The sequence below is a fragment of the Tetrao urogallus genome, assembly GCF_951394365.1.
Source record: "Tetrao urogallus genome assembly, chromosome: Z".
NCBI lineage: Eukaryota > Metazoa > Chordata > Aves > Galliformes > Phasianidae > Tetrao > Tetrao urogallus.
This window is the reverse complement of record NC_136816.1, coordinates 15,812,754-15,835,745: the sequence shown is the minus strand read 5'-3', so window position 1 is coordinate 15,835,745 and position 22,992 is coordinate 15,812,754. Positions and strand designations below refer to the sequence as shown.

The following is a 22,992-nucleotide window of genomic DNA, read 5'->3' as shown; positions in this document are numbered from 1 at the left end:
ATGTTGAATTCCACAAGCAATCTAGGACTGGAAGATCCTCTGGGAGTCATCTCCTCCAGCTCTGCTCAGAGCAGGTCAGGCTCCCAGCAGTATGAGTTCAGGGCCTTTCCAACTCTGCTAACAGCAGAAATCCTGTGGTCTCCCAGTGCAGCTATTCTGCTGCATAACCACTTGCACTGTGACAGTGCTTTCTTCTAGGTCTGCTTCCACCTTCTCTTACTGCTTGTCGTTGACTCTTGTTGCTGTGCACCACTGATGGGAACCTGCCTGTCTGCTTTGTCTAATCCTCTAGACAGTGCCTTACCCTCCCCCACTGGGTCCTTCTGCCAACGCACTCAGATTGAAACAAACCCAGCTCCTTCAGCTCCTCCTGAACCAGATGCTGCAGCCACCTAGGTACTGATTGCAGTATGCCTTACTTTAGCCATCTTCTCTGCATCTGTTGTACTCAGGCACCCCAACTCAATGCAGTACTTTGGGTGCAGCTACACGACTGCAGAATGAAAGGAATTAGCACTGCATGTAGCTGTGCTCATTGCTGCAACAGTTTGCTGTGCTGCTGATTGCAGATCTGTGTCTGCATATTCCAAGGGTGTGCTTTCAGCCTTCTTAAAAGTCGTACTTTGTATCACCTATTGCCTTGAATGTACTACTTTTTTAAAAGCTTGAGCTGAAATGGACATCTTTTCATGCAATTGCACGGAATAAAGAGCAGTTGCTCTGTGAATACAATTCAAGCTTGCTTTACTAGCTTGGTATAAGTTTCCTTTATCTTTGCCATCTTCTTTTTTTTTTTTTCTGATTGTTCCCAGTTCCTGAGAATTTTTTGTTCCTGTTACTGCTAAACTAGTGAGGGAGAAGAAGGTTGTCTTTGAGTAGTGTTTGCTGTTTTAGGGGACTTGACCCTTTTGTATGCATGAGAAACAGAGCAAAAAAAGTCTCTGGTTCATTATGTATATTGTAATATTTTTAAAAATCTATAGGTACTTGGCATCTATGAACTGCTACTGGCAAAAAATCCACAAATTGATGTCACTTAACACTCACTTCAGCAGCTGGACAACCCAGCTATATGCCGAGTTAAAGCTCTGTCCCCTAAAACTTTCTTGTTTTGCTACAGTTTAGAAATATGGCATTTTTTAGGAGTTGTATCATGGGAACTGCTAACACATCTTGCAGCTGTAACCTCAAGCATTCTTTTTAACTGATAGCTTTTTCTAATTTTGTTTGGTTGTTTATTAACCAGATCACCTCTGCTGGGCAGAGGAGTAGAGGAGCCATTCAACCTGTGCAAAGGAATTGTCTGCTTCAAGTATTACTTCAGTTTGGAAGATCAAGTTGGGAAGAAGCTGAATGGGGATGGCAATGGACTGTGCAATTATAATGAGTTTCTTATTGGTGGGAAAATGTAATCTACAGTGGTATCTTTCCAGTATTAATCAGTTGTATTGAATTTCCCTCCTGTCATGTAGGAATGAGCTTTCAGTAGACAAAACTAAAAAGAAGAGAAGAGAACTGACTGAGGAACAGAAACAAGAAATTAAAGATGCCTTTGAATTGTTTGATACAGACAAAGATAGAGCAATAAATTACCATGAGTTGAAGGTATTTTTATTTATTCATCATTTAAATTTCTTTAGGGCAGGTAATATGCATCTAAATGAGTTTTTAAGTCATTTACTTTATCTTTAAAAATGCTTCATGGTCAGGATGTCCTGGGAGGCTGAAGTGGGGATATTTGAAAAATTGCTGATGTGCCTTGAAGTAAAACTCAGCTTTTGCCACTACGTCCTGTAGTTGCCGCAGTAACAGAGTTGCTGTAGCATATTGTGTAACAGGTCCTGCTGCTCCCTACAGTTTGACTTAGGCAGGTGAATAAGCTTCATCAAGGGCAAATACTGTCTTATAGAGAGGTCAGCATTCCTTTAATGTATTGAGTAAGATACTTTTGGAAAGGAATATGTAATCCAGTTTGTTCCACAATCTTATTCTGTCCTCTAATTAAAGAAGAAAAATGGCATTTGTTGTACTTTAATTATGTGTAGAGGAATGTTGTTGATTATAGTGATTCCCTCTTCTTTTTTCAGATTTTGGGTATTTTGCCTCTGCTGGAAGCTGTAATGAGAGGGGGAACTACTGTGGACTATTCATACAGCTTTTCCAGTCAGGGTGTGCTTTGTATCCTCAGCTGTCATGATGGCAAAGTTGTTTATTATCAGTTTAGTTAAATATGGCCCTGAAGATAACACAATGGAAGAACTGAGATGTATAGAGTAAAGAAATATCTCCTTTTGCAACATCAACCCGTAGGGTAGATATGAAATGGCTATGTTGAATAGGAGTGGGGCTTTTTATTTGTAGTTTAATGTAAGCTCATGTATTTGAATGCAGTCAAAGTAGCATGTGCTGAAAAACTGCCATCTCTGTTGAAATGTGGAAGCTAAGCATCAACTCCTGATGTAATGAAAAAATGGAATAACTTACACATTTATGTAGTTGCATAGTTTCAAGTGGAAAAGTGATAAATTAAATCACTTGAAAGATAACTTGTCAAATCTTTACTGTGAGTGATTTAAAGAATGATTTTCAATTTGATCTTTGAAAAAGAGACAGTACTCTGAATGTCTTTGAAAGTTAGAAAAAAAAATCTGCTTCTGAAAAGCATATGATACACTCTTTAAAATTATTGGAAACCTGAAGGCTATTTTTTCACTGTAATTTGATATTCTATTTATTAGTGCTGTTTTGGGTGATTTCATTATTTTTTTATACAAAGCATTTTTGGTATTTTAATTTTATTTATTGTTCTTGAGTCCCACTGGTGTGCACACTCTGTCTTAGGCAGTAATGTTCTTATTAAAAACAAGAAAAAATCTCTCTTAAATCTCTATTTTATATTAGTATTTGATTGCGCTTTCTTTTTATTCCAAAAGGTGGCAATGAGAGCCTTGGGTTTTGATGTGAAAAAAGCTGATGTACTGAAAATACTTAAAGATTATGATCGAGAAGCCACAGGCAAGATCACCTTTGAAGATTTTAATGAAGTTGGTATGTATTTGATTTTATACCTTTAGAAATCTACTTTCAGAGAAACTTAGCTTACAGTAGTGATTGCAGTTTGACCAGGAGTACTTCGTGTGTTTTTGTAGTTCCCTAGTACTATTAAGAAGGAGAGATGGGAGATTCAATGTTATATTTTCCTTTATAAACTTACATAGTAGAAGAAAATAATTCTTTGTGTATCCATAGAGATGAAAGATCACAGCAATATAAAAGGAAACAAATTTCTACAAAGCAATAAGCACTAATTTGAAATATAGATATTCATATGTTTATATTTCTTTTTTTTTTTAGTATTCTCCTTCCTGCTGTGGTAAAAGTAGTTGGCACTGAATTTCATAGGAAGGAGTGTATAGACTGACAAACTGTAAACTGAATACAGATTTTTTCTGTAATCTAACAAAGATGAGAGGAACTGAAGCAGATGTTAAATATTGTACATCAAGGATTTTCAACTGCTGATAAAAGCGGTCAATTTCATTAACTGTTTCTTTCATGTAAAGATTTTGTATCTTACAGACTTCTACATTCTCTAAATGTGGAGCAATCTATACAGTTTTAAAAAACAGGAATTTAGTGTCTTTGAGGATTTTTCTGATTGTCAGACATTATTTTTACTTTCGCATACAATTAGTATTTGCCAAAAATATAAACTGAGTTACCTCCATGTATGTTATGATTTCATATCTATTTCACAATTCCCTGTGTTCGAGGTATTAAGTTATCTAATGTTTCTGAAAAAAGCAATGTAATGTGTATATGTTTGCTTCTAGCTATAAATAACAGTCTGCTTAGTAACGGTGAATCCTTTATTGGTTTAAATTTTGGCAAACTTTAGAAACTTAACAGGTTAGGAATGAGGAAAATGTGTTGTTAATGATGGGTAATTTTTTTTTCTTAGTTCTTATTCAAGCTAGAAGAAATATGAGTTAGGAGAGAATTGAAGAAGTCTAGGGGGGAATAAAATTATCAGTCCTTATTTAAAAAGAAAAAAATGAAAGAAGAAAATCTATTGATTTAATATAATATATCATTTTATTATGCTATAACATGATGAAATATAGTATGATTACTGCGCAGATCTTTTTAAATTCCTGATGTTTAACTTAGGTAGGAAGGAACCTTAAAGGTCATCTAGTTCCAATTCCCTGCTGTGGGCAGGGGTGCCTGCCAAAAGATCAGGCTGCCCAGGTCTCCATCCAAACTGGCCTTGAACACCTCCAAGCATGGGGCATCCACAGTTTCTCTGAGCCTCATCACCCTCTCAGTAAAGAATTTCTTCCTAACATGTAACTTCAATTTTCCCTCTCTTAGTTTAAAATCGTTTCCATTTGTCCTATTACTGTCAGACTGTATAAAAAGTCAGTCCCCCTCCTGCTTATAAGCTCTACTCAAGTACTGGAAGGCTGCAGTGAGGTCTTTTCTTCTCCAAGTTGAACAAGCTCAGCTCCCTCAAGCTTCCTTCATAAGAGAGGTATTCCAGCCCTTTGGTCATCTTTGCAGCCCTCTTCAGACCTGCTCGAACTGCTCTGCACCTTTCTTTTGCTGGGGGCCCTAGGCCTGGATGCATTACTCCGTATGGGACCTTAGAAGAGCAGAATAGAGGATGACAGTCACCTCCCTTTCCCTGCTGCCTGCTCCTCTTTTGTTGCAGCCCAGGATGCAGTCAGCTTTTCAGGCTGCAAGTACATGCTGTTGGCCTGTATCCAGCATTTTGTCCACCAGGATCTTGAAGTCCCTCTTGGCAGGGCTGCTCTTAATGAGCTCTGAGTCTGTGCAGGTATCTTGAAATACCCTGACTCAGGTGTAACACCTTGCTCTTTACCTTATTGAGTCTCATGTGGAACTGCTCTTCAATTGTGTACAGGTCCCTCTGGATGGCATCTCTTCCTTCTCTTGTGTCAACTGTACCACTCAGCTTGGTGTCATCTGCAAAATTGCTGAATGTATACTTGATCCTACTATCTATATAATTGATAAAGATGTTAAGAGCTCTGGTACCATGGAAGATCCCTGAGGAATACTGCTTTTGACCAGTCTCCACTTGGACATAGAAGTACTGACCACAAACCTCTGGCTGCAACCACCCAATCAATTCTGTATCACTGAATAGTCCACCCTTCATATCCATATTTTTCCAATTTAGAGATAAGAATATGATGTGGAATCTTATCAAAGGCCTTACAGAAGTCCAAGCAGACAATATTAGTTTTCTCTGCCTTTGTTCACCAATGCTGTCATTCCATCATAGGAGGGTGCCAGATTGGTCAGGCACAGTCTGCCCTTGGTTAAGCAGTGCTGGCTATCTTAGGTCACCTCTTTGACTCTCATGTGCCCTAACATCTCTTGCAGAAGTTTCCATGATCTTTCTAAGCACAGAGGTGAGGCTCACCAGTCTGTTGTTCCTTGGGTCTTCCTTTCTCCCTTTCTTAAAAATGAGAGTGATGTTTCTATTTTTTCCAGTCACGAAGGTCTTCACCTGGCAGCCACAACTTTTTGTATCTGATTAAGAGTGGCTTGGCAACTACATCAGCCAGTTTCTTCAGTGCCCTTGGATGAATCTTGTTCTGCCCCATAGTCATGTACTCATTCTGCCTCACAATGTGGTCTTAGACTTGCTCTGCTCTGCCAGCAGAGACAGATTTTGTTCTTCTGACACCTGCTTAGAGATTCAGGAGCATGAGAGGTTTGAGAAGCCTGACTGTCAATGAAAATTGAGGCAAAAGAACTCACGGAGTACTTCAGCCTTCTTCATGTCTGCTGAAGCCAGTTATTCCTTTTCATTTATCAGAGGGAGTATGCCCTCCTTGACCTTTCTCTTCTGACCGATGTATCTAAAGATTCTTTTTTGTTATTTTGCACATCCTTTTCCAAGTTCAGTTCCATCTGAAAGCCTTGGCTTTCCTGATCTTAATTTCCCATGTCTGGACTGCATTCCTTCATTCTTCCCAGGCCATCCATCCCTACTTCCACTGCCTGTACATTTCCATCTTAACCCCGAGTTTGACCAGCAAGTAAGTACTTGCTTAGCCATGCTGATTTCCTACCTCCTCTGCTTGATTTCTTATGCTGGGGGATGGAGACCCCATCTCAGAAAGATGTCCCTGAAGATCTTCCATCTCCTCTCTGTTCTGTTGTCCCTAAGGACATTTCCCAGGGGATTCCTCCAATAATTCCTGAAACAGCCCAAGGTTTCACCCTTCTGATGTTCAGCGTCCCAACTCAGCTTTTTTTGTTCTAGTTATCAATATAGACAGTCAGCAAATGCTGTGAGGATCTAGGAATATTCATGTAGCACAACTAATAGTGAGAGGGCAATTGAATTAATCCAAAAACTCTGAATCAGGTCTGAGCGTGGGTGTGACAAATATGTCCTTATAGAATTGTAGCAGAAGTATTAGAGAGAGAAAAGAAGTTATAGAAACTGTTATCATGAGTTGGCTGAATGTAGTTAAACAATTGCTTAGCCAATAGTTTTGTGTGATTATCTGTGGTTTAAATGTCAGAACTGACCATCTAAAATGTGTATAGTCATATCTCCTCTTGTTTTGTACAATCATTTTAACTGTGGTACTTAGAGGCAGTGCTTTTTTGTTAGCTGATGTTGCTTTTATTGCCTTTTATGGCCTTTCTTCCATAAAAGTAGAGTTTCTCAAGTGATTTACTACTGTAATACATCATAGTTGTTTTCAATGAAAATATTTAAGTATGAGTCATTTTTTTTTATATACTTCAGTCTACATTATATATAAAACACATAAATTTATATAAATATGAAAACAAAAAAAAATCCTTATTGCTGTAGTGAAATTGCATGAGCTTGTATCTGGTATTTTGCTTTCAAGTTCAGTAAGCTGAAGGAGGCATTCCATCTGCAAACAGTAGCAGATGAAAAGTGTTTGTCTTTGCACAAACAAGTATGATGTGTTTTTAATGGTTTGATAAAAGTCTTAAATACCATGTCATGTAATATGAGCAGGTACATAGATATAAAGATATTTGCATCTGATTCCAGAACTGTCTGAATTAATTACTGAAAAAATATTTTTGTAGCTTGGCTGTCTTTTAAGCAACTACTAAGCAACAAATGGATGCAATGAAAGGACTAACCGAGAGTAACAAATCCTTTCAGAATTAACATTTTGCAGCGTATAGTAGCGTCATTTTCATAAACCTCAGGCTTTGGTTTTGTTTTTTTGTCAGTGCGATTTTGTGTCTAAAAGAGAAGTTCCTCCCCCCTGATTGTTTTTAATTACTTAATGTTGTTTCTTGTGCTCTCAGCAAGTCAAAATTCTATCCAGATCATAACACTTAAAATCAACAAATTCAAGAGCCTAGATCGGTTAGAGCTGATGTATTTTTTTCTGAAATGCATTTTTCGAATAGAAAAGACATGTATACTTCCAGCTTGTATAGAAAAGTCTATTGAAAGCATGATTGAGTCTAAATTGCCGTGTAGCTTTTCCACTGTACCTGATAAATGGCGAAGAATAACTCAGCTTTGAAAAGGGAGTAGAGAAAGAAAGACTAGATAGCAGCCAACCAAGTATGCATGCATATTGTGACTTGAAATAGGTTAAAAATGAAAGAACAGATGAAATCTGGAATATACATTTTTTCAGTCTGTCATTCTGAGTTCACCCGTCAGAATTTTTTAGTCTAACTTCAGAATTCTTACAGTGACAGACTGGATATTGGACAGAGATCCACAAGAAGAAATACTCAAGGCATTCAGATTGTTTGATGATGATGACTCTGGTAAAATAAGCCTGAGAAACCTGCGTCGGGTTGCTAGAGAACTGGGTGAAAACATGTCTGATGAAGAACTGCGGGCTATGATTGAAGAATTTGATAAGGATGGAGATGGAGAAAGTAAGTATTAAGAATGGACTATATGGGATTTCTATCTCTTAATTTTCTCTGTATTTTAATGTAGCTTTATCTTGAAAATACCTAACATTTACAAGTGTTCTCTGTTTTCTTTCTATCTATCTTTCAGCTCAAATTTAGCTTATGTGTAACAAAAGTAGTTTTTGATAGATATTAGTCCTGAAAATGTATAGTGGAGTCTAAAAATCAAATTGATTTCTCACCTTCACTAAGGCTTAATCAAACCATACCTATTAAAGGTTTGGTTCAAGTTCTGGTGGAAGTGTAAATAATTAAGTGGTTCATGGAAGAGTCTGTGTACTACATTAAACTTTGATGTCTGTATGTATCAATAAGAGGATTAAAAGACCAGAAGAAGCTCTTTTGATCACCTAGTTCAATATTTCTTAAGCAGCAGTGTGTCACTATTGTGATTTCAGCTTGTTAGTCAGATACAAAGAGTTATGCTATTAAATTGGATAAGACTCTAATGTGCATCTGTACTTAGGAGAGCTGAAGAATGTGGTGTGAAAAATGCTCTGAGGAAACAAGGTCCATACAGTGTGAGTTATAGAGGAGCTTTATTAGCTAGACAAAGAATTAAGTAACAAAGCCTGTTTGAAACTATGCTTATTAAGCACTGCAACTTAGAGTTGTTGTTTATTTGTTTTTCAACTCTCTTCTTTATTTCCCCCATTAATTTAAATCTATATTTAAGCTGGAAGCCTAAATACCTGGATTTCAGGAGCTTAAGGAGCTTCAGGAGCACTTAAGATAATCTGCATATACTCTGCATTTCTGAGTCATAGAAACCTATATGAGTTTTTCTTTCAGAATGGTGACTCTCATCTGAGATTTCAGAACTGAGACTTCAGAACTATCAACTTTTTCAGTAGCAAAACATTTTTATTTGTCAGCAACATCTACTGCTAGAGAAAAAAAAACAAAACCCACAACACCTGCCTTTTTTTCAGTCTTGTGACAGATACTTCTATCTTGTTGCCTGTGATAGATGTTACTTCACACTTGACATACAACTGCAAGCTTGTTAATTGTTGGCCTGTTGTTGTTTGCAGTTACTCAATTATTGGGGGAGAAAAAAAAAAAGAAAAAAAAAAGCTCCTTTTTTTCCTGAGACTAAAAGCAGAACTTCTGAGCGTAGTCAGTGCAGTTAAAATGCAAACTTTTTGTTTCATTTTGGTGACATAAATAGGGAGCATAAAGGCAAAAATAGTAAAAGCTCTGTGCTTTTATTGCTACTAGACTGTTAATGTTGACACTGTTTTTACAAAAGTCAGTGCACTGTTGAGAAGACTTTTGTTTGAAAGATGCTACCTCCTGATCTTGCTTTTATTTCCTGCCATGTTTCCTGCATAATTCTGGTGTTCCTCTATTTGTCAGACACGTCCTTCCACACATCTATTGCATTGGTATCCACTTTAGTAGCTGTACAGCAAAGAGTATAATAGTCTAAGTAGACATTATTTTAAGCTTTTTTGGCTTTTTAAGCTTTTTTAAAAAAGGAGTGGTTGTGATTGCACTGCCTGTATTACTTATTTGTATTAAAGACTCATTTTATTTTTATTTGAAAGTGTAGCTACAGAGGTGAGAGCAAGTAGAATATGTCAGCCATAAGCATGTTTTGTCTTTTGTTCTTCTAGAGCTGGCAACTCAACTGTCAGAATGATAATCAGGGATGGTTTTGGTCATATTGCTGTTTGGCCAGTAGAAATCAATGTAAACCTCTAGCTCCTTTCAGGAAGATTATAGTTATTTTGGGATCAGCACTAAATTTATGAGGTAGCTTAGTTCATTTTCCTTATTCATCCATTAATTTTCTTTTTTAGAGTAGTATGGAACAAGATTGAATGTGGAAGATTGGCAGCATAATGTTTATATGTAGTGCTGTTGTTTCCTTATGGTTCTGTTTTCTGTCCTTTAAAGAAAACTGATACTGTTTCTAGCTCTTAAGATTCAGTCTCAAAAAGTAAATAATCTTCTGAGTCAGTGTTCCATCCAGTTTCAAACATCTCGGTCATGTAACAAAGACTTGCGCTCATCTAATCATCCCAGGCAAATAGTAGGACCCGAGGAAATGGCAAGAAGTTATACCAGAGGAGGTTTAGGTTGGACATTAGGAGAAACTTTTTCTCTCAAAGGGCGGTCAGGCACTGGAATGGCTGCCCAGGGAGGTGGTGGAGTCGCCATCCCTGGCAGTGTTCAAGAGGCGCCTGGATGAGGAGCTACGAGAGATGGTTTAGTAGCTTGTGGCACTGATAGGAATGGGACGGTGGTTGGACTGGATGATCTTGTAGGTCGTTTCCAACCTTGTGATTCTGTGATTCTGTGATTCTCCTTTATTTCCTGCCTAGGGGAAAAAATCTTTAAGTATTAATTGGTAGTATTTTTAACTAATACTTAAAATATAGGAATTATTACCACATAAACATTCTTACTATATTTGAAAGATTTATTTTTTTTTTCCTAGTGAAATAAAGTCTGTAACACAGTACGTCAGGCTACTTGAACTAGTCTTACGAGTGGAACTACTGTGCTGTACTGATAGACTTTTCTGAACTTTCTGTAAAATTATTTTTGACATTAGCATCTGCCTTAAGAAGGTAAATCATCAGATTTTCATACTGCTGATCTTCTAAGTAACATCTGTTTTGGTGTATGACTATTTTTAGAAATTCCATGCTGTCAATTCATTCACCTTTTTGTCTTGTGTGGATGCATCTACAGTAAACATAATCCTGTTTCAGTTTTATGTTCTTGCAAAGAATTAGGGTTGGAGGGAAAGCTCCACTAAATTAACTTTACTCTCTTGTTAACTCCTGGAGAGTTTCTTAACTCTCCAAGTCAATGTTTTATTCATTTTAGCTGTAAGAATACTTACTTTATGATGATGTATGTCACAAAAATAATGGATGTCTGACACTAGGAAGGGCAGTGGTTGTTGTCCTAGCACCTGCTCATTAGGTAGCTTGTCAGAGGTCTGGAATCTGAGGAGGATGACTTGGGTTGCTGGGATTTGTTGTCACATCTCTCTTTGCACTTTGAATGTTGCCAAATTTGTTTACCACTGTAATATTGTATTTCCACTTTGCAGCATTATGGAACAGATGTGTTTTGGGTCAGGAAATGTTTTACTGAGGATGTTTGCATTTGTAGTTCTTCGAAAATTTCTTTGGCTTCTGGATTTAATGTGCATGTAGTATTGAAACTGGCTATGTAATACTTCTGGAATAGTCTGTAGAAATTATAATGAGAAGGAGTTGGGTAGAAATTTTGTCAGAAGAAGGTGATTAGTATGAGTTCTGTAAGCATACCTAGTTTTTTGCCTTTATTTATTTACTTTGTTTCTTGTTACACAGGTAGCACAGCTAGTCTCAGCACTGTTCTTTAGCAGAGAAAACATAACTTCTTTTTGATGTTTTTTTATTTTTTTTCTGTATTTTTCAGTAGTCCACACACCCACTGGGCAGCACATTAAAGACTCCAACTTACTTATCCAACATCTTGTAATTGTAGTAGGAAAAAAACAGCACCCTCAGTTATTGTGGAAATGTTTCCTATTTCTATTTTAGTTGTTAACCACTCTCTTAACAGTGTCCCCCTAAACTGGTGGCAGAAATAATCAATTCCAAAACAGTAGATTTTTGCCTTTGTGAGGTGAAAATACAACCAAGAGGTAAAGAGTGTGAATATCAGTCATTCTACTTGATAACACCTTGGGTCTGAACAATTGCAGCTCTTTGATGAAGTATCCTCAGTTACAGTAAATCAAGCTGATCATCCACCTAGAGAGACAAGCATATACTCTGAATAGCAGGCCTGTTTGATAACTGTGGAAGAATATTTTCAAATCCATGTGTTACGGTTAAAATTATAATCCACTACTTGTATATATAAGAAAATGTTAAAAGTATTTTAAAAAATAAATTCAAATCTGCCATCTTGCAACACACTTAAAAACAACAGTATATATAAGAAATACATTGTATATATAAGAAAATACATTGGTCTTCTATTTTGGTATTTTTTTCTTTGACTTTATTACTTAATGTCCTTCTTGCAGACTTCTTGCTGAAAAGGTGAAAATAATGTAATGTGTAGTTCCTACTTTTGCCTCATCTCCTATTCTGTGTCTGAAACTTGCCCTCTGGTTGGTGATGTCCTGAAGCAGTAACAGAGAAATAAACTACTTTGAAATTCATTTGGTTCTTCATATTGGACTGTCAGGCTGAACTGCTGATGTGACTGCAGACTTGCCTTCAAAGGAGAACATTTGTATCATGCTCAGTAATCATCTGGCTGATGGGGATACTATATGTCCTGGGCAGTGGTCTCAACTTGATTGTTTAGGGGAAAAAGTTGTTAAAAAAAAAAAAAAGTAAGTCATTTAAGGGTTCTCTGGTTTCTGAGAACGTGAAAGGAAGCTGTGATTTTTTCATACCATGAGGGCGGGTAAGCATAGCAACCTTGGAGACGTTTTACAGCTTAATGAGGCAAAGGCCTGAACAACAGGATTTATCTACCCTGCTTTGAGAAAGGGTTGGGACATGAGTTTTGGATTACTGTTCAGTAACTCTAACAGTATTTGAAGTTTATAAGTGTAATTAATTTATCAACATGGATTAATGCATTAGTCATCTTTTAATAGTTTTGGTACATTTACTGAAATGACTTGTTGAATTAGAAGACATTCTGAACTTATTCCTCTTTGAATGCCAAGGAAGATGCACATTTATTTAGTTTGCATTTCCTCTAGGTATGCTCAAGCCATTAAATTCAGAGCCTTGAGTAAGATCCACTTAAGACTAGAGAATAACTTTCAAAAACAACAGTAGAAGAGAACAGGTGTAAAATAAAGGAAGGTAATCCAAGTTAACAAATTGTCCCTTTTCACCAATGTTTTGCTGCTTTGAGAGTAGGCAATGGCTTCACATTACCAGCAGCTTTATATCACTAATTTATTGAATTTAGTAAGTCAGACCATAGCACATATGAAGTTGTGTCCGTACACGATGGCATAAAGCGGAAATATCCTTTCCTACTGTAGTGTTTTTATGCCATGTACATGCAAAAAGAGTTAACAGTATTTTCATGTTTCAGCTTATTTTTAAACACTAATTACATGCATTATTAATGGGAGGGAAAGAAGAAGCAATCCCAGTGCCCTTTTTAGATACTTCTGTTTCATTCATGAATCAAACCACGTGAAACCTCAATTCTGGTTTTAATTTTAGTTGTGTGTCATAAAATGAAAGCAGTATTGATGTCTCAGGAAAGTGTTGCTTTCACCTTTAAAATCCTCGTACCTTCAGAAGACAATTTCAATCATACCTTGATTGTGATGTTTTAGGACGAAGCTCAAGTGGTCGCTTGTCTTGCAGGATATGTGTGTGGCTCCGTCTTAATTTCTTTTCTTACAGCAGCACTGATTGAGTTTCATCTCTGAATTTGTGTTTAATGCAGCTTACTGAAAAGCTACTTTGGACTCCAAATATATCCTGCAGATAACTGTTACTGGCAAAGGTCATATACACAGAGACTATTGCTCTTCAAGTAAACATGCAAATAGTAATTATTGTAAGTAAGATAATCTGTAACTATCTTTGAAAAATAGTCATAGACTTTGAGATGTATTTTCTTTCCAGTTACACTTTTATGTGTAGCTTAAAACAATTTTATAACCTGAATGAGTGAAAATAGGTTGCAACATTATGCTTGCTGAGCAATATAACTAAATCAAACAGCTATTATTTTATATGCAGTAAAGCCTTAATTTCCAAACTGTGGAAGATGAACATCATACTTTTGTAGTAACTGGCCACTAATTGAACAACCCTTGAGAGTAAAGCATTAAAATAGAGCCATAATAGGCCAAACCCATCTGTTTTACTTTCTGAAATCTGTTGGGTTTTTTTTCCCCATTGCACTCTTCAACCTTCACTTTGCAGAATCAAACAGATAAGTATTAATGCACAGAAGTTTCCAGTATATTTTCTGTAATCATCCATTCTGACTTCTTATCCCTATTCTTATTTATTTTGGCCAGTATTCCAAACATGTTTTCATTTTAAGTTGCTAGAACTGTTTCTCAGGAATTTTACAACTTTTCAACATCTTTTTACTACTAATCTTCTGTTTTTGTTTTTGTTTTTGTTTTAGTTACTGTTAGCCACTACATTATATGAACAATGATAAATTGAAAAATAATTAAAGTGGAAAAGACAAGTTAGTACATAAGGGAAAACTTACAGGAAGTTGTAATTATCTGAAATCAAAACATAAAAAATTCAACAGATATAGAAATACATGGATTTACTTGGTAATACTAGTGAAATAAAACCATGATAATGCCTTTTAAGTCATGCAGAAAACATGGTGCTTCTGTGTAATGCAACATGGTGTAGCTATTTGATTGACTGACATTTTAGAGTTTATAGTCCTAAAATAGATTGTTTCCTGTTGTTTTTAAATGTGTTGCAAGATGGCAGATTTGAATTTATTTTTTAAAATACTTTTAACATGAACTGGTTTAGCTTTCCTCTGGCTGTAGATGTAACTTCTGCTTTGCAATGGTATGTTCAGGATTAACTTGGGCAGACTGTTTGGGGCACATAATTGTCAAGGACAGTTTGTCAAATGTGTCTGTTCTTTTGCATATCACTGGCTTAATCTGTTCATTCCGCACTATGGTAATTAGTTGCAGAGTGAACATGTTCATTGGTTAGCTCTTTTACAGTGTCTCTGTTTTAACATATGAGTAAGGTCAATAGCTCAGGTGTAAGTGCAGTAAAATAATTAATGACTGCTAATTAATTTATTACTATTACTTAATTTCTTCAAGTACATTTGTGTTAAGTTTCTGTTAATTATAACTGTAGAATGAAGAAAGTTCAGGTGGGAGAAAAACTTGTCAAAAGCCTGTCTTAATTCAAGCTAATTTGTACAATCATGAAATTCATTTTTTATTTGTTCACTGTTACAGATTTGGGAGAGGAAAACTATGGTGTGAATGTGTGCTTTTTTGAGTTATTTTGTCATTTTTGCTTTTTGGGGGGGAAGATGGGAACGCAGAACACAAAGGTCTGAATTATTCTTTGAAGAATAAAATAGAATTTGATCATAAGTGGAACTGCAGCTTTGTTGTTTGAGAAGCATGTACTATATATATTGTTATGGTTTTAGCATATAAAGATGCTAAAAATGGAAAGAAAGTGGTGTAGTTTTTCTTAGTTGTATTTTAAAATACTTTCCTAATTTTTATTTTTAATTTCTAAAATATTTTTACTTTCAGAATTAGAAATAATATTTTTTTATTTATGAGTCAAATTCTGTCTTAAGAATCACATGTAGTTAAGATTGCATTCTGATTTCATTTCACATTAAAAAGAAAAAAAAAATTCTGTTCTAGAAGCAAAAAAAAAAGTCCAAATTTGAATGTCTGTCACACCCAATAAATACAAAGTTGGAAACCTTCAATTTAAGAGTGCAGTACGCATATGTATGTTATGTTCTCTTATGGTTTATGGTATTTGTTGTTTGTCTAATAATTGTCTTTTCCTTTACAGTCAATCTAGAGGAGTTCATTGCTATTATGACTGGAGATATTTAACATTGGAAGAGAAGAAATGTATTTAACACAAAAGGGAAACATCGTTGGCATCTGCCAGTAGAGTATTTTGTAGTTTGTTTCTGTTGATGGAGTCAAGTAGAAAATTACTTTCCTCAGAGGTCCAGAATAAATACAAGTTTTATGTACTGTTGCTTCGGAACTTTATGTCATTAAATCTCATCACTAGAATAAGTGGTCATGTTGGTACAGGTAATACTACATTTCAGAGTATTTTAGAGCTCATTTGTATAATAGCTTTGTATAATATTTCTAAATTAAATCCTATTATAAGAACGTTTTGAAGTTGGCTTTATGTTAGCACTAACTGCGGCCTTAGTTTTGATACATGAAGTTTTACAGATCTCCATTTTAATAAATTGCTCTTTACTATTGCTACTGAAAACTCTTGGGTTTTTTTTGTTTGAGCTATGATTTAAAATCCATCAAATAAAATTGTGTTTCGTTCTTTTTGTAAGTTTTTACTTCTGTTGTAGTTGAATAGTAACATTAAATGAACAAGAATTTATATTCTCAAAGTTACAATTTACTAGCTATTACTCCTGTATGATGGTAGAGGACAGGCAACTGTATTAAGGTAGATACTATATCACAAATATGCTTTAATCATCCAGATGTCAGCTAGCAGTCTTTTTTCTGTATCTACACCTCTGATAGCTGTGGCAATAATGGCAAGTGTTTGTGACAAGTAGATATTTTTTTCTGCAGTATCTAGCTAAGACGAAATTGTATATGGAATGGAGAGAAAGCTGAGGCTGTTCAACCTGGAGAAGGCTCCAGGGAGTCTGAGGGCCGCCTTTCAGTATCTGAAATGGGGACTGTGAGAAAGATGGAGACAGGCTGAAGCAGTCTGCTGTGATAGGAGAAAGGGAAATGGTTTCAAACTAAAAGGTGGAAGACTTAGTTTGGGTACAAGGAAGAATTATTTACAGTAAGGGTAGTGAGGCACTGGAACAGTTTGCCTAGAGGTGATGATCTCCCCATCCCTGGAAAGATTAAACATCAGTCTAGATGGGGCTCTGAGCACTCTACTTTAGCTGTAGGTGGCCCTGCTCATTGCAGGGGAGTTGGCATGGATGACCTTTAATGGCCTCTTTACAACTCAAATGATTCTGTTATTCTATGAAGATGTGAAGTAGTTAGAAACACTGAATGTGTGTCTTCCAGGATTCTGAGGTTGATCTTCCAGATCTCCTGTCTACTGGCTGTAGCCTCTGCCTCTTAAATTTAAAACTGATTTATCTCCCCTTACTTACTAAAAGAATTTAAGTTTGTTTTGCTTAATTCTGTGATCATCTTTCTTGCTGGAAAACCAGCTATTTTTTAACTTTGTATTCCTGGGGTTGTGAACAAGTTTGCCCTGCACAGACAAACACAGCTTGCAGTTTATTGGAGACTGAGATTAGAGCCAGCAAAGTTAACAGGTTTTTTCCCTATTATTTTTTGAGTGTGTATTATATAATTCTTATTTATGAAATAATCACAGAATCACCAAGGTTGGAAAAGACCTACAGGATCAGGATCATTCAGCTCGGCAGAGAAGGACCTGGGGGTCCTGATGGACGAGAGACTCAACATGAGCCAGCAGTGCGCTCTGGCAGCTCGAAAGGCAAATGGGATCCTGGGCTCCATCAGGAGAGGGGTGGTCAGCAGGGACAGGGAAGTGATTGTCCCTCTCTACTCGGCTCTTGTGAGGCCCCATCTGGAGTACTGTGTCCAGGTGTGGAGCCCTCAGTACAAGAAAGACATGGAGATTTTGGAAAGGGTCCAGAGGAGGGCGACTAAGATGATCAGGGGGCTAGAGCACCTCCCCTATGAGGACAGGCTGAGGGAGTTGGGCTTGTTCAGCCTGGAGAAGAGAAGGCTGCGGGGCGACCTCATTGCAGCCTATCAATACCTGAAGGGAACCTACACCCAGGAGGGGAGTAAACTCTTCATAAGGGCTGACAATAGCAGGACTAGGGGAAATGGATCCAAGTTGAAGGAGGGAAGATTTAGGTTGGATGTTAGGGGGAAGTTCTTTACGAGGAGAGTGGTTAGGCCCTGGAACGGGCTGCCCAGGGAGGTTGTGGATGCCCCGTCCTTGGACGTGTTCAAGGCCAGGTTGGACGGGGTCCTGGGCAACCTGATCTAAATGTGTATGTTTGGTGGCCCTGCTAGGCAGGGGGGTTGGAACTACATGATCCTTGAGGTCCCTTCCAACCCGGGTGATTCTGTGATTCTGTGATTCTGTGATCATGCAGTCCAACCAGCCACCTATCGCCAGTAGTTGTCACTAACCCATATCCCTCAACACAAAATCTAAACATTCTTTGAACACCTCCAGGGTTGGTGACTCCACCACCTCCCTGGGCAGCCCATTCCACTGCCTGGCCACTCTTTCAGAAAAGCAGTATTTCCTCACGTCCAGCCTAACTCTCCCCTGGCGCAGCTTGAAGCCATTCCCTTTAGTCCTATCACTGGTTACACGAGAGAAAAGGCCAACCCCCAGCTCACCACAACTCCCTTCAGGAAGTTATAGAGAGCAGTAAGGTCTCCCCTGAGCCTCCTCTTCTCCAGACTGAACAACCCCAGCTCCTTCAGCCGCTCCTCATAAGCCCTGTGCTCCAGACCCCTCACCAGCTTTGCTGCCCTTCTTTGAACCTGCTGCAGGGCCTCAATGTCTTTCTTACAATGAGGGGTGCAAAACTGGACACAGCACTCGAGGTGCAGTGTCACCAGAGCTGAGTACAGGGGGACAATCACTGCCCTGTTCCTGCTGGCAACACCGTTTCTGATGCAAGCCAGGAGGCCATTGGCCATCTTAGCCACATGGACACAGTGCTGGCTCATGTTCAGCCAAGCATCAATCAATACCCCCAGGTCCATTTCCTCTACGCAGTCTTCCAGCCACTCCTCCCCAAGCCCATAGCATTGCCTGGGGTTGTTGTGGCCAAAGTGCAGGACCCAGCATTTGGCCCTGTTGAAACTCATCCTATTGGCTTCAGCCCAGCTCTCCAGCCTGTCCAGATCCCTCTGTAGGGCCTCGCTACCCCCAGGCAGATCCACACTTCCAGCCAACTTGGTGTTGTCCACAAACTTACTGAGAGTGTCCTCAGTGCCCTCATGCAGGTCGTCAATAAAGATATTGAAGAGGACAGGCCCCAGCACCAACCCTGGGGAACACCACTCGTGACCAGTCGCCAGCTGGATTCAGCTCCATTCACCATCCCCCTCTGGGCCCGGCCTTCCAGCCAGTTCTTTATCCAGCCAAGAGTGCACCTGTCCAAGCCACGGGCTGCCAGCTTCTGCAGGAGAATGCTGTGGAGACAGTGTCCAAGGCCTTGCTGAAGTCTAGACAGACCACAGCAACAGCCTTTCCCTTGTCTAGCAGGCAGGTCATTAGATCATAGAAGGTAATCAGGTTGGTCAAGCAGGACCTGCCCTTCGTGAACCCATGCTGGCTGGGCCTGATCCCCTGGTTGTCCCCCACATGCCACGTGATCTCCCTCAAGACAATCTGCTCCATAACTTTCCCTGGCACGGAGGTCAGGCAAACAGGTTTGTAGTTCCCCAGATCTTCCTTACAACCCTTCTTGTAGATGGGAGTCACATCGACAAGCTTCCAGTTTTCTGGGATTGTTCTCTAGTAGGGTTTTGGTATCAGTGCATTCATACTGCAATTTACAGCAAGTCAAGATGACTAGCAGTGGCTCCATATTATTCATCAAGTAATGCAAATAGGCACCTCAAGTTGAAGCCTAGTAGGGTATGTGACCATTGAGTGGGATTCCCACTCAAGAAGTTTTGAGAACAACTTTTGCTAGGAAGGGTAGTTCTTTTTGTTTAAATATTTGCATTCTGATTTTAGCAAAATGAATGATGAAAGTATAATTAGGAGAAAAGGTACGGATAAAATTAATAAGAAATTAGTGGGAGTAATGGAGTGTTGGTATTCAATAGGAAATGCAGTCTTGTTAGTGGTCAGTTGATGTCAAGCTCTTTAAGCTTGAGTAAATCTTCCTCTATTTTATATTGAAAGCTGATTTTATAAACATGTTCTTGCTCAACCAGCAGGTAGCATGGAATATTTGCAGTATGAACATTGGTGTCCACGAGGAAATACTTGGTACATTCAACATGGGTATACTTTCTTTTATACTGATTTCAGTGTAAGTGTAAGAAAGCAGGAAAATGAGTTGAAGGACTATTGCAGACAAGAGAAAATCTTGCTTCAGAATAAGGACAGCAAATTTCTCTCCAGTCATGTGAAATGCTTTAGAATCCAACAGCAAAACCAAACATACTGTAAAGCTTCCTTTTAAACAAACGAAACAAACAAGAAATCCCCACCTACCATTTAAAGAATCAAAGAAAACTCTCTAACAAATATTTTGCAATCTCAGCAGATTTGATTAAGAAAGGAATATTGAAGGGCAAAGATACAGTGTCTGAGAATGAACTGCTCTTAACTTTGTGAAGAGCAAAGCAGATACTGTCTTATTCAGTACTTTCTGCTTTGGAACCTCCTTTGGCAGCAGGGTTGGACTCGATGATCTCTAGAGGTCCCTTCCAACCCCTACAATTCTGTGATTCTGTGATTCCTGGCTTTGCTTTCAGCCTCTTACATGAATGGTTTTAGGACATTTTCAGCAGACAGTGAAAGTGATAGAAAACTTAAAACAGTCCCTCAGCAGTCATCATAAAGCACTTCTTCACTAAGTCTCCCGCCCTTATTTTGAACATTCTAGTTTTCTAATACTCCACTGTGGTTCTTGAATGAGTTTTGAATTATTTTTATGGAGATATTACCACTCTACTTCTCTGAAGATGACTGATAATTAGTTCTTGATAGTTATTGCTCTTGGTTTGTAACTGGTTCAGTAAAATGAATGTTTTCTCCTCTAGACAGAGGTTTTATTCCAAACTTTTACAATATGTTTTCCTTTTTCCTACTAAAATGGCATATGCCAGCAATTGTTACAGGCTACATAGCAACAGTGCCAAGATCTGTAAGCACTGGCCAGTGAATTGGAGAGTTCTTGCAAGCTCAGATTGCTGGAGTAATGTAGAAAGAGAAGAAAAGAAGCAAAGAAACATTCAGCATAATGTTTGGTGATACTGTCATGATATTTGCCTTTGCCTTTATTCTGCCTTTCATAATTTGTGATTGTTTTTCATAGCAAAATGTTTCATAGCAAAAAAATTTGTTCTGTGCTGATAACTACTGAGCTTGTGCTTCTTGCTGTTTGCTTCTTGCTGAACACTGTGAGTGTTGCACTTGATGCTGGCTTTCCATGGTACTCACTAATGAACGCTGTAATAGACCGGTGTCCACAGTTCAGCAATCTATGCTCTGCGGTCTGCTTGGCTCTAGAATTAACACGTATTCCTCCTGTGGAACTCACATCTATCCTGACACTTTTTGGTAGTTTGTCATGTACTCATGGAGTACATGTTCTTGTTCTTCGTCTTTTCATTCCTTGTCTGATATCAGAGGAGAAGGATAGTGATTTGATGACATGCTTTAATCTTGTCTGTCATAGAATAGTACCAAGATTCAACTGTCATAATTACATCTTTATAAACTACACTGTGAACACATAGTGTGTCATACTACTTGAAATACAGAGGTGGGTCTGCTCAAGAAGTTGAACTGGAGTACCTAGGATAAGTTCTTTGTCAGCCCTATTCCTATGAGCATTGGTGTCTGGTAGAAGTCCAGAAAGGTAGCCAAGGGAAAGCCTTAATCCATTACAGTAAAATCTGCTAGAACTTCTCAATAAAAGCTTCCACTAGGAGCACTTTAATTGTGCCAGCAAGTCTATCACTTCTCTAATTAATCCCATGTAGCTCTGAGGAAATTCAGAACCTCTGAATGGGTAGAAGTACAATGTAAGCATGTTGTGTACCAAATGTTACCCTACTAACTTATTTTAGAACAGTCTTCTCAAACATAAGATTGTCATTACAGGCATTTTTGATTTGTACTTTTTCCTGAGAAAGTTTTTGTGGAATGACTAAGTCACTGAAAGTCAGATAATGCCAACATATTCCTCATCTGTGCAGGAGGAATTGCAGCCCAAAGAGGAGGGCATCTAAATCCATACTGGCATCTGTGTTCCTGGGCATAGCTCATGGGTACCTCTTGCTTGGAACAAGCACTTTAAGATGGTCTATGTGTAATTACTGTGTTTTTATTTTATATTATAATTCATTCTAGAATTCTGTCTTAAGGCTAGTGTGTTTTGGGATGTCACAGCTTGCTAAATTATGTTGAAATTAGCAGAAGCTTTTACCATGAGTTACGCAAGAATGGAACAAAAGGATATGTGTACTAACTCGGGTTATTCCTTTGGAGGGGTTTATTCTCCATAGCTTCTCATGACCACCCATGCAGCTGCAGATTTTTGTATACTTGGATCTGGTGGATGCACTGCTAACGTAAATGTTTTTTTTGTTTTTTGTTTTTTTTTTTTGTCTGTTTGTTTGTTTGAGTTTGTGTGTGTCAGATTGTGTTTTTACTCTTACACAAGTAATGGTGGTGAATGCAACTTGCCTTGCTGCACACATAACTGTGTGCAAGGGAAGAGCTGCATTTTAATTTGTCATGTTCATTAGGTCAGGAATGTACAGAAGATGGTGTCTGGCACTAGCAAAATTTATGCAGAAGTCATTTTTGATAGCACTCTTGCAGAGAGATAATTGTCACTGAAGTAGGTCTGCAGGGATGCTGAGAGTGTTTTCATCACAGAGTAACAAAAAAGAGTGATTCCGCAGAGATAAGAGGTCATTGTTTTGAGCTCTTCTATCTCCTCCAAGTTACACCAAGGGAAAATCTGTACAAATCCCACTAAGATGTTACATGCTAATAAAATGAAGGTCAGAAAAAAACATTATAAACATCTAGAGAATCTGCAAGTATCTTACTCTTATGGTAACACAAGTGGCTCACCTACTGTAAATCTGTTGCTAAGCAAATTGAATGTGCTGGCAGCACCCACTAATCAGAAGTGATAGAACTCAGGATATATAATATGTGGAAACTCTCCATATAGGTCTTTCTGAAATGCTACATGAGTGTTTAGCCAGTGGAGGTTATTTGTTGCTCAAGCCCTTACTATTTTGAAAATAAACTTTCTCTGAACACGCTCCACTCAATGTTTTCCTTATCACAGTATCACAGAATGGCCAGGGTTGGAAGGGAACCCAAGGATCATGAATCTCCAACTCCCCTGTTACATGGAGGGCCACCATCTCCCCATTTGATACTAGACCAGGCTGCCCAGGGCCCCATCCAATCTGGCCTTGAACACCTCCAGGGATGGGGCATCCACAAGCTCTCTGGGCAGCCTGTTCCAGCACCTCACCACTCTCTCTGTAAAGAACTTCCCCCTGACATCCAACCTAAATCTTCCCTCCCTCAACATAAAACCATT

General features: G+C 38.2%; 1 protein-coding gene across 1 annotated transcript; it reads left to right on the top strand.

Moving 5' to 3' along the window:
- CETN3 (centrin 3) lies at positions 1 to 15,556 on the top strand (the record flags this gene model as incomplete). The annotated part of the gene is made up of 6 exons (XM_079548225.1): positions 1 to 74; positions 1,247 to 1,408; positions 1,461 to 1,605; positions 2,934 to 3,048; positions 7,741 to 7,932; positions 15,513 to 15,556. The coding sequence occupies 6 exons, from the start codon at positions 1 to 3 to the stop codon at positions 15,554 to 15,556; spliced, it is 732 nt and encodes a 243-aa protein (XP_079404351.1).
- Between the last annotated feature and the right edge of the window lie 7,436 nt (positions 15,557 to 22,992).